General features: G+C 53.4%; 2 protein-coding genes across 2 annotated transcripts; one reads left to right on the forward strand and one right to left on the reverse strand.

The window, feature by feature from the left end:
• Window positions 1-611: 611 nt before the first annotated feature.
• On the reverse strand, window positions 612-2,995 carry TOMT (transmembrane O-methyltransferase). Its single transcript, XM_060018344.2, has 3 exons — window positions 2,737-2,995; window positions 1,427-1,623; window positions 612-932 (listed from the first exon to the last, which is right to left on the reverse strand). Exons 1-3 carry the CDS (start codon window positions 2,993-2,995, stop codon window positions 612-614), a joined length of 777 nt encoding a protein of 258 aa, XP_059874327.1.
• Window positions 2,996-5,183: 2,188 nt separating this feature from the next.
• Window positions 5,184-11,985, forward strand: LAMTOR1 (late endosomal/lysosomal adaptor, MAPK and MTOR activator 1). Its single transcript, XM_060018343.1, has 5 exons — window positions 5,184-5,373; window positions 10,064-10,209; window positions 10,461-10,538; window positions 10,882-11,008; window positions 11,354-11,985. The coding sequence occupies exons 1-5, from the start codon at window positions 5,332-5,334 to the stop codon at window positions 11,444-11,446; spliced, it is 486 nt and encodes a 161-aa protein (XP_059874326.1). The 5' UTR covers window positions 5,184-5,331; the 3' UTR covers window positions 11,447-11,985.
• The last annotated feature ends 24 nt before the right edge of the window (window positions 11,986-12,009 follow it).

Genomic DNA, 12,009 nt, shown 5'->3' on the forward strand with positions numbered 1-12,009 from the left:
AGGGTTCTCAAGGGACTTCAGGCAAATCTACCTGGCCACGCGGGCTGGGGCTATGGAAGGCCAGGGTAGCCCTGGCTGTGGGCCCAGGCTCCACTGCCATTTCCTCTGGCCCAGCTTGCACCCAGCCATTCCTGCAGGGCCTCTAACTCAGTGTTTACTGTTTCCTTTGATCCCACCTGGAATGGCATGGGGTGGGGTGGGGTGGGGGGTGGGAGGCAGGCTTTCTGAGCGCCAGAACTGGGAGGCCCCTGGAGCTCTCCTAGTCAACTTCCTTGGTGTTAGAACAGATTAGATCTCAGAGCAGGGCAGGGACTCCCATGGAGTAACCCAGCAAATCAGTGACAGGGCTGTGTTGTGAGCTGAAGTCTCTTGCCTGTCAGTCCATGACTCTGGACTGGAAGGAGGGGGACCAGTGGGATCAAACAGCCTGACAGAACTTGAGGCCTCAGGTTAGTGTGGAGCCAGAGTGAGACAGAGGTGGGAGGAGAGACTCCCTAGCCCTGAGCCCAGTATGTGTCAGTCCACAAGCAGGGAGGGGAGGGGATATTCTGAGGTCCTTGCTTGGTTGGGGGGTGGGGGGAGGCAGCAGTAAGTACCCCTGGGCCTGGACCTCAGCCAGGCCCTGAGTAGGTGAGCTGGGCTATGCCGTCCTTGATGGCAGGGAAGTCAGGGAGGCCAGTGTGGTGGAGGCGGCAGCGGTAGCGGCCACAGCTCTTGGCGTACTGCAGGAAGCGAGGTGCACCAGGGAAGAGCACGTGGTCAGCTAACACTGTGGCACCAGCTGGCAGCAGGGCATGGGCCTCCAGCAGTTGCAGGTCCCTCAAATAACGTCGGGGCCTGTGTGCCAGGAGCACCAGGTCAATCCGATTCATATGGTACTGGGTTCTTAGGCGCGGGATCACCTCCTCTGATCTACCCACGATGAGTTCCACCTGTGGGGGTGGTAAGAGTTGGAGATGAGGGTGGGAGCGGTTGTTCTCCCACACCAGACCCTACCGGGATCTGGCTTATTTTGTGCCAGGCCCTGGCCTAGGTCTCCGTGTGTGTTCTCATATTTCCCCTGGCCTCAGAACCCAAGGAGTCAGGATCAGCATTGTGATTTTCATTCTGCTAGTAAAGAAGCTGAGATTCAGAGGACAGGTGCTTTGCCCAAGATCACACAGCCAACAAGAGGCAGACTAAGGTTTGGACCCAGATTTGCTGGGCTCCAGAGACTTTCCTCTTAACTGCTTCTTTGTCATCCAGCAGCAGATACATGCCAGTAACTTGGAACAGGAGAACAAGAGCTCATACACTCTCCAGGTTCACAGTTCCCTAAGTGGAGCTGTTTCCTTCTCCTAGGCGGGATTCCCCCATGGGGGAAGCTGGCTAGGGCAGAGCTGGGGGTGGCAGGAAAGAGACCAGGGTTGGGGAGGTGGGGGCTGACCGTGCGCTCGTCGAAGCCAGCCAGGCGGATGAGTTTTTCAGCCACTGCTGCTGTGCGTGGATCCCGCTCCACAGTGAGAAGGCGACCCCCAGGGGGCAGGGCACGGGCAATAAGCAGTGTGGAGTACCCGCAGTAGGTGCCCAGCTCCAGTGCACAAGCAGGGGCCTTCTCCTCCACCAGCCGCATCACGATCTGACCTATGGGGGGAGATGGTTATTGCAGCAGACATGGGAGATGGATGCAGGGGCCCTCATGGAAAGGGGTCTCAAATGCCCACTTGCCACTGCAACCTCCAACCAGCGGGAGTCTCATTTCTTTCTTGGATTACAGTCCTAGCAGCCCCAGTGGCCTCCCTGCCCCTCTCAGCTTGCCTCCTTCACACCAACCACTAGGAATCTTTCTGACAAATCTGACCCTAATGCTCCCTGGTTCCTATGAACCTAAAGGCCTTTGGGATTGAACGTGGGATCCTCAGCCTGACATTCAGAACTTTCTTGGACCTGATCCTATCCTACCTTTCCAGTTTCAGCTCTCAATTCTTCCCACCACCGCCATCCCAAACAACTGTGCCCAGAGCCAACCATGCTGGTTCATTTCTTCATGCCACATTTAGATATGTGGCTGGCTTTGTCCTCCCCCACCTCTGTCCTCAACTACCTGGCCAACTCGAAAGCAATCCCTCTAGGCCCAGTTCAAATGTTGCTTCCTCCAGGAGGGCCCAGGCACAAACAACCACCAGAGAGAGACCAGGCTTCTGAGAGACCACTGTCCAGGCTCCCGAGAGGTCTTTGCTAGACCTTCTAGTTTCATTCTCCCTTGATTTGTTCATTGAATATCTTTCTAACCATTGAATTGGATGAATTTCTTAAATAAGACTCTAAAAACACATGTGCTGACAGCTGGGACTCAGACAAATCCAGCCAGACAGCTACCCTGAATGGGCTGGAGAAACCTCCATGGTGGGGGAGAAAGACTCAGACACAGATAATTACAAGGTTTTGGGTTGTGTGCTGAGGTGGTTATTCTCCTGTATCATGCCCCCTTTGATGCCAGCCTTTGTGGCTGATTCATCCCTGGCCTCTGCCTCCTCCCCCAGCACCTAGCACATGCCTGGTACAAAAGAGGTGGTGATAAATTTTACTGGATGAATGTATAACTTTGCCCAGCCCCCTCATTTCCAGAGAAGAAAAAAGAGACCCACAGAAGATCAAGAACCTGCCTAATTCACCCAGTAAGGCAGTGGCAAATCCCAGATCTTCCTTCACCATCTTGGAGGTGCTTCCTGGAGCAGAAGGCTAAGGAACACTGACCTTTGACAGGCCCCATGTGGCTCAGGTACTCGCAGTGGCTGCTCCAGTGGTCCAGGGTGGTGAGGATATGACCAGGGTCCCCAGGCAGGGCGTGGGTGAGCACATAGCTGAAGGCCCGCTCCTCAATCCGCATCCCTGACAGGCAGTCTCGGAGGCTCCGGAGTAAGACCATGCGTACCAGTAGTCGGAAGTAGTGCCGGTACCTCACCAGCAATGTCACCACCAGTGGCAGGAAGGCCAGCGCGATGGCGGGGGACATGGTCCCTACCTGGGCCTGGGGTAGAGGAAGGGAGGGAAACCCACACATGTCGTTTGCCTGTCATTTGTGCAGCCCTTACCAGTAGCAATTATCCCTATATTTTACACACCATGGCTCAGAAAGGTTAAGTCCTTTGTCCAGAGTCACACGGAAGAACTAGGATTTGATTCCAAGCCCACGTACTTTCAAGGACAACATACTGTCTTATGTTCAGCACCCAACCCCAAACTACCTCTTCCTACTCCTGGTTCATCTTCACCTTGCTCCCTCCACCCATTTTCCCTTATCTCTGTAGTCACTCTTCTTCAGAACCCCTTTCACCAGTTCCTTCCTGAGTTCTCCTCCCACCTTACCCACTGCCTGCTTGGTCTCTGACCCATTACTGTGTAGCAAAAGAGCACAACTTTGTAGTCAGGAACCCCTTCACTGTCACTCTTCTGCCTCAGTAAAAGGCAATCAAAACATTCCATGGCGTGTTAGGATGAGATATCCTTAACCACCCCAGGACCCTCCCTCTGTCAGCATTTCCCTGGGGGTGGGAACAGTCCGTGATTGTATATTTATTCTCTAGTCCTATTTCCCCTCCCCTGCACTCCCCTCCTATCCTCTCTCTCAGCATTCCATTCACATTTACATTCACATATACACACAGCACACACTTTCCCCCAACTCAGCCTCTTCTCCCCACTCCCCCCACCCCCTGTCTGGGATAAGTGCCCTGTCTTCTCCCACGCACTGGACCATCTGACCCTTTTGAGGCCACTGGTGGTGGTGACTAAAAATTAAAGTAGGAGTGTATGAATGGGGTGAATAGGTAGGTGAGTGACGGTGAATCTGAATTGATGCGCTTGGGAACCCACACTCAAGGGCCCCGCTTACCTGGGCTGGAGGCTCCTGCTTGGGGAAGATCAGAGCATAGGACAGGAGGGGGAGTCCTTGGGGTGGGGAAGAACCCTGAGGCAGGCTGGACTTGCTGTCAATTATTGATGCTGAGGCTGCTGCTGTCACCTGAGACCTGCAGTTCAAGTTACCAACCCCAGGTACAAGCTTGAGCTGCCTCCTACCCTTCAGGAGCCCTCAAAGAACTTACAGAACTCCGGGGTCTTGATTTGAGGGGTAATAAAGCTACTGGGTTTGGTGACCTCTCCTCAAATCCCTTGGTTCAGGACATAGGGTATGGTGTGAGCCAAGGTGAAAGGGAGGTTGTGAGTTACTCAATAATTCCAAATCCTAAGCAAGTGCCAAGGCTTGAGTCACAGAGAAGAGTCGGATCCTGTCCCTGTCCCCCTGGAACTCCACCTTTGTTAGAAGAGACTGACACAGGAACAGAGAATATAATGTGAGCACTAGAAGGCATGCTCCATGAACACAGGCGCTTTGGGCAGGCAGACCGGGTGGGGAGACAGTGTGCCAGGCCATGTGTGTAAAGTCCAGAAAGTCAATCAGGAAACTCCAAGTATTTCCCTGTGGTTGGTGAGGCATTCCCCCAACCCCTGCTCCACTGCCCTGGGCTTGGAGTGGGTGTCAGGCTCTGCAAGATCTTGCACGACAGACTTGGACTTGTGTTGAGTCCAAGGGAAGATGTGGGATGCTTCTAAGAAGCGCACTGATTGTGAGCTTTGTGTGTTAGATTACTATGACTGCTGTAAAAAGGCAAGATTGAAGAGAAATGCCTGAGGGCAAGGAGATCACTGAGGTGGCCTCTATCTCCTCCACCAGGATTGAGCTCCACTCTGCTTCGGTTTGTGAAGGTATAAGGTCCCTTCTTCCAGTAAGTCTCAGATCCCCAGTCCAGGTTGGGTGACACACCCTCTGTATGTCGCCAGCCTTGGCACCAGGCAACTGGGCCTATCGGTGTGTACTCTTGGAGCATAGAGCCTGGGTCCTACTCGCCCCTCTAAAGGCATTTAGGAGAGTATTTCATGACGGCAGTTGGTATAAATTCGCTCACTGGCCCACAAAGGTAGCCTGGCGCCCACGGGAACACATAATACACTTAACACGAGTGCTTCTATAACCGTCAGTGGAAGTCTCCGGCTGAGACCCGGAAGAGGCTGTAGTCATATGATCCGCCCCTCCCTTTCCTTGCATCACGTGTCTCACGGCCTGTCACGCAGCGTGTGCCTTCCCATTGGTTGGCTAAGATCACGTGGTAGGGGCGGGGCCGGAAGCCGGGGTTCCGGCGGCAGCCGCGGCGGCTAAGCTCCTCTGGGAAGGGGTAGGCGCGGGGGCGGTGGTTACTTGCTGGATGCAGGCGCGGGTCATGTGACCGGAAGGGCTCCTGACGGACGCCGTCCCTCCTCGGCGCGGCCTGAGCGCCCGGCCCGACCCCCGCCATGGGGTGCTGCTACAGCAGCGAGAACGAGGACTCGGACCAGGTGCGGCCGCCGCGGGCGGGGCTCGGGAGTGAGGGCAGAGATCCTGGGGCATGGGGCCCAGAGAAAAGGCTGCAGAAGAGGGTCAGCAGGACTTCAGGGCTCACTGAGTACGGGGGCCCGGAGAGGACAGATTACAGAGGAGACGCCGGGCCGGGCTGCTACCCCTTTTAAAGCCTCATTTCTTTCTGCACAGCCCCTGTGTTGGGATGTGCAGGCAGCCGCGTGTCCCGCTCGCTCGCGCGCCTTCCATCTTTCCCTACCTTCAGACGTTTACAATTTCAAGGATCTTCAGCCTAGGTCTCGGGGAAGCACTTTCTTCCCAGCTTCCTTCTCTGTGTTTTGTATTAGCGGGCTTTGTGAATCCATTGTAAAGGTGGGTAAGCTGAGGCTCTGAGTTAGAGTGTCCCGATATGAATCGGGAATCTGTGTATACTCTGAATCCCTGGGGTTGAAGAAGGAAGGTCACTGCTGATCTGGGGTCGGAGAAGGCCTATGGAAGTTGGTGTCATTTGAGTTGATCAGTGAAGGTTTTAATAGACACAGTGAGGACATCAGGACCTGTGGGAAGTTGGAAAGCAACAAATCGGGTTTAGCTTTGGCTAGATTGGGGGGGAAAGAGAGGTGGCCTGGGGAGCTCAGTTTGGCCTGCCTCAGTGCAGTCCCTACCTGGGGCCTCAGGGTTCCTCTAGCTAGAAGGGTGTTTGTCCTGGGAATTTGGCTGTAGATCTGATCCTTTTGCAGAAAGAATTAGGCTGGGAAGGCCTGTACAGTTTTAAATTCTGTCTCTTCCCCTTGGTGTATTCTAACTTCCTGCCACACTTAAATCCTTGCCCTGCCTGCCTGACCTCCTTTGAGGAGGGGAAGACCTTTTCAAGGATGAAGTCTCAAGTTGTTGGCCACTTGCCTTTTTGGTTACCTCTAAGCCTGGATTGTATATTTCAACACATATAGAGACAAAAACTGTAGAAAGGTTTCAGCAAGTAGCTCACAGTCCAGTGGAGTAGATGGTCACAGAAACGGATTATATCACTGGTAAATGGGAAGTAGGTCTTTCCCCAGTGACTCATGTTAATCTATTTTGGGTCAAGGACTTAAGCTGGGGAAAATGTCACTTGTATGAGAGGGATGGGTGGCCCCTGGGCCTCATTAAGCCTCCAAATGCCCAGTGAACATATACATATGTCTGTGCCTTATGTTAGGCATGCCATACAGCCAGTACTTCACACTTCACTCCAGCCTGTTAGAAATAGGAGGCAATATCCCTGCCTACTGGGAAAGCTAAGGTTTAATGGGAAATTGTCCCTTAAACCATAATATGGACTCTTGCAGGGAATGAGTCAAGGGTTAACTCTTTATGAGAAAGGATACCAGCTTCTAGCTGGAATTGCGGTTTTCTTGAATCTCCACCTTCCCCTTGATGGGCTTTCATTTCTGTTTTTAACCCCCAGAGATGGTGCTTGATCAGTCCTGGGTGATTTGAGGCCTCACGTGGAGAAGGTCTGCTTACTACCTGGTCTACAAGCCAAAACCATTCACTGTCCCCTCTTTCGGGTCTTGGGCAGGCCCCTCTCACACTCTCATATTGGACCCTTTGTTATAATAATAAAGAGAAATGTATAACATGTTACAGTTTTCAAAGACCTTTTACAGTTATCCCACTTGATTCTTGCCAAAACATCTGTCATATAGGTACCAGTTATGTCTATTTAAATGTGAAGAAAAACTTCAGAGAGGCTAAGTGATTTAGCCAAGGTTACAGAGCTGAGAAGTGCCACAGGCAAGGTATTTTGATGACAAGTCATGTCTTTATCCGTTGGGCAGACTTGTGTCTTCTAGCTGTGCCCACAGACCAGGTGGCTAGTGATACGCCACATACATGTCTGTGCTACAGTAGGCAGTGAAGCTCTGACTCCCAGGTTGACGTTGACTCCAGGACAAACGTTGGTGTGAAAACCTCCCCCATGCTCCAGTCACCCTTTTGGGGATGGGGTGATGTTATTTGTCCGCTCTAATTGTGGTAGCATGGCCTCTTCCAGGAGTCTAGGTCTCAGGAAAACAACCTTGTTCTTGGAGAACCCCTTATCCTGCAGGAGGATCTGTCTGAATTGGGGCTGGGGAAAAGATGGACATATAAGAAGAAGCAAACTCCGGCTTCATTATGGAGCTGGCTTTCCTTAGAGATAGTTTAATCTTTGGCAAACATCTTGTTTTTAGTACTTAGCTTGTGTTTTAGGGGGTCGGGGTGTCTAGGAGTTGGGAGCTGATGAGGAAGAAGCCCATAGCTTCTGTCTCATGCTCTTGGGAACTGGGGACATGGGCAACCTAGGCTTGAGACAGAAGAGTAATGTCAAAAGGCTGGCCCTGCCTAGGGCAGGGCAAGCAGGGTAGGAGGAAGTATCCTCTGTAAGGAGAGTTGTGGAGTTGTGGGCAGGGGAGCTGGGAGCCTGCAAGTGTGAAAGTCTGGTAGGAACTGAGATAGGCCTGAAACGGAACACTAAGGAGTCCAGTGGTCTGGCAGTGAGGGCTGGTGAGTCCGCTTTAGCCAGGATGCACCCTTGTCTCTGGTTTTGTCCTGGGTACCCTTGTTCTTTATGCTTTGGATAGATACCCAGCATATCCACTTATCCAGTTTGCAGCTGACACAAAGCCAGCAGGGATTTGCAGCTGATGGGCTCAAGGCAGGGTTGTATTCAGAAAGATTGCAGTAGATAAGAACAAGGGGCTAAAACGAGGAGAAATAACACATAGAATTATACAGGACCAGGGAGACTTGGTTTGGTCCCAGGTCAGTTCTGGGGGTTGTAGTGATTAGCATAGGCTAGCAGAAACAGGGCTGCTGAAACTAATGAAACCACATTCACAGAGGTGTGGTGGCTTGGCAAGGGAGGGAACAACTCCAACTTTTCAGGTAAGGATACACCGGGAGCACCAAGTTTGGTTCTGGGAGTCCCACACAAAGAGAGCATCGGAAGAGAGGAGAGTGATCACCTGAGAGTAGAAGGGACCTGCCCTCAAGAAGGGACACTTGGGGACTTCCCTAGTGGTCCAGTGGGTACGACTCTGCACTTCCAATGCAGGGGGTCTGGGTTCGATCCCTGGTCAGGGAACTAGATCCCGCATGCACGCCGCAACTAAGAGTTTGCATGCCACAACTAAGGAGTCCGCATGCCGCAAGTGAGACTTGGTGCAGCCAAAATAAATAAATAAATGTTTAAAAAATTAAAAAAAATAAAATAAAAGAAGGGACTTGGGAATTTCCCTGGTGGTCCATTGGCTAAGGCTCCATGCTCCAAATGCATGGGGCCCAAGTTCGATCCCTGGTTAGGGAACTAGATGCCCACATGCCGCAGCTAAAGATCCTGCACGCTGCAACTAAGACCCAGTGCAGCCAAATAAATAAATAATTTTTTAAAAAAAGGGCTTCCCTGGTGGCGCAGTGGTTAAGAATCCGCCTGGCAATGCAGGGGACACGGGCTTGAGCCCTGGTCTGGGAAGATCCCACATGCCGCAGAGCAACTAAGCCCGTGTGCTACAACTACTGAGCCTGCACTCTAGAGCCCACGCGCCTAGAGCCCATTCTCGGTAACAGGAGAAGCCATGGTAATGAGAAGCCCATGCACCACAACGAAGAGTAGCCCCCACTCGCCACAACTAGAGAAAGCCCATGCGCAGCAATGAAGCTCCAACGCAGCCAAAGATAAAATAAATAAATTTATTTAAAAAAAGAGAAAAGAAAAAGAAGGGACACTCGGACTGTGGGGCCCAGAGTTTGCAGCTGGAACTCCTGTCCTGAGATAATATGAGGAATGGCCATTGAGAGGTTGGACTTGCTTTTCCTTGGGGCCCAGGGCCTTGTCTGGCCTCACAGGGCCTCTCCATCCTGGGAGCAGACAGCCTTGCTGGGGAGGATCTGGTCTGGGGGATTAGGAGGGCCATTCTTGGGCTCCTGACTTGTATTAGTTTCTCCTCTACACCCCACTGTTTTGGTATTTTCCGTTTTGGTATTTTCCACCTCCTCTGTCTTCCAGTCTCCAATATCCTTTCTCTGCTGGGGGCTGGACCATTTTCTTTTTTCTTTTTTTTTAAATTTATTTATTTATTTTTGGCTGTGTTGGGTCTTCGTTGCTGTGTGCGGGCTTCTCATTGCAGTGGCTTCTCTTGTTGCAGAGCACAGGCTCTAGGCATGCGGGATTCAGTAGTTGTGGCACGGGGGCTCAGTAGTTGTGGCTCACAGGCTCTAGAGCGCAGGCTCAGTAGTTGTGGTGCACGGGCTTAGTTGCTCCGCGGCATGTGGGATCTTCCCGGACCAGGGCTCGAACCCGTGTCCTCTGCATTAGCAGGTGGATTCTTAACCACTGCACCACCAGGGAAGCCCTGGATCATTTTCTGAAGCTGCAGGGCTGTTACTAAATACCTGCTTTGTGCCTCTGCCCGTCTTTTCAGGGCCTCTAAGACTGCTTGGTTCCACTTTAATTCATCCTAAACCACCAGCTTAGCTTAGCTTAGCTTCCAAGGGCAGGCAGGATCTGAGTCTTAGAGCCGACATTCCGTACAGTTGGGCACTTGGGATATTCCTAATAAAAATATTTTTGGTGCTTAAAGGTCAGAGCTGGGCTGAGAAGAGAGCCTAATAAAGGTGGGTTGGACTAAGGGCCTCAGGGCTGATGTCTACCCCCATGGCCTCTCCTAGGACCGAGAGGAGCGGAAGCTGCTGCTGGACCCTAGCAGCCCACCCACCAAAGCCCTCAATGGAGCCGAGCCCAACTATCACAGCCTGCCTTCCGCTCGCACCGATGAGCAGGCACTGCTCTCCTCCATCCTCGCCAAGACAGCCAGGTGGGCATCACAGGACCGGGCCTGGGGCAGACCTCCTTCATCCATATTAAAGACTGGGATGGAGAGCCAGGCCCAGGACGTGGGGGATGGGATAAGATCAGTGGGAAGAGGTGCCTCTGGGCCCAGCCCTGCTCCCGTGGGCAGGCAGGGACACTGGTGTCAGATAGCCCTGGAGTTGGCACCTGGCAGTGAGTCTTGTTTGTCCATCTCGGAAGCACCTGTTATGTCCTCTCTGCCTCTTCTCCCCAAAGCAACATCATCGACGTGTCTGCTGCAGACTCCCAGGGCATGGAGCAGCACGAGTACATGGACCGGGCGAGGCAGTACAGGTGAGCCTCTGGCCGGCTGGGATCCCTCAGGCTGCTTGGGCCCCTCCCTTCCCCTCCCTCTGATCCAGCTTTGGAGCCTGGGCCCCAGTCCGGGCTTCTCCTTTGGGTGTGGCCTGGGGGGTGGCCCCAAGTCACTTGGGTGCCTCAGTAGATGGTCCTGTTGAGCCAGTTTGCCCCATGACACTCAAGGGTATGGAGACTAAAGGAGGTCGGCCTGGAGTGGGTTTGTGGTGAGCTGAGGCTCCTGTCACCTACTTCTCTGGTCTGAGGAAGTGAAGCTTGCCTGGGCTGGCTGGGCCGACTGTGGCCTGACTGCCTGTCCCCCCTCCTCCCCCTCGGCCAGCACCCGCCTGGCTGTGCTGAGCAGCAGCCTGACCCATTGGAAGAAGCTGCCGCCGCTGCCGTCCCTCACCAGCCAGCCTCACCAAGTGCTGGCCAGCGAGCCTGTCCCGTTCGCCGACTTGCAGCAGGTGAGCCACCCCTCGCCCCGCCCCTGCCGCTGGGTGGCAGCGAGGCACAGGGTTCGCCCCTCCACCTCAGAGGAGGTAGGGAAGTGGAGTTAGGGAGCCTGGTAGCCTGTGGGCCCTGCTCACTCCCACCTCACTCTTACTTTTCTTCTTCTCCCCATCCCCTCTCTTAAACCTTCATTCTTTTGCTACCCTTTGTTCTTCCCTTCTGTCTTTCCCATCCCTGCCTTTCTCTTTGGTTCCCTGTCCCCCATCATTCCCTCTCTGGCCACCCATCCCCTCCGCCTGCTTCCGGATCTCCCTTCTCACCTGTCTCTCTGTTCCTCTCTCCCGGTCCCTCTGTCCCAGGTCTCCAGGATAGCTGCTTATGCCTACAGTGCACTTTCTCAGATCCGTGTGGACGCAAAAGAGGAGCTGGTTGTACAGTTTGGGATTCCATGAAGAGAGGGGTCCCTGGACAGCTCTTCTTCTCCTCTCTTCACTCCGTCTCCACCCTGCCTCCCCTGGCCCCCAGCCTCACTGTGGCTTATACAGTATCCTAACCTGCTACTAATCACAGAAGAAAGTGGAGGAGGAGGAGAAGAGTGAGGCGAGAAGCCTGAGCAAGTGAGGATGGAACAGGGGAGGGTAGAACCATTTGGGACTGGCCTTCAAAGCCCTGGCCACGGGTTGGGTGGGGGTCACAGGGACAGGGCCTGGTAGGTCTTCACTGTCACTGGGAAGGTGCAGGTGCCGGTGTGAGGGTGATCACTAGGGGGCCTCTTAGGACCCCCTGCCTACCCTTTCTTGGCCTCATTTCTGTCCCCCTCTCCCTGACTTGGTGCTCACATGCACCTCACGAGGGCTTGTGACCAGGGTCTGGATGAGCTTGAATTTGAATGAATTGAGTTTGTATTTCTAGCACCCTGGGTTTTTACATGTTTGGTTTTTTTTGTTTTGGTTTGGTTTGTCACCCTCGATAAAGGAAGTGTATCCATCTGTGTGCTGGTTCCAGCCCCTGTGTC

Source organism: Delphinus delphis, chromosome 8 (assembly GCF_949987515.2).
Source record: "Delphinus delphis chromosome 8, mDelDel1.2, whole genome shotgun sequence".
NCBI lineage: Eukaryota > Metazoa > Chordata > Mammalia > Artiodactyla > Delphinidae > Delphinus > Delphinus delphis.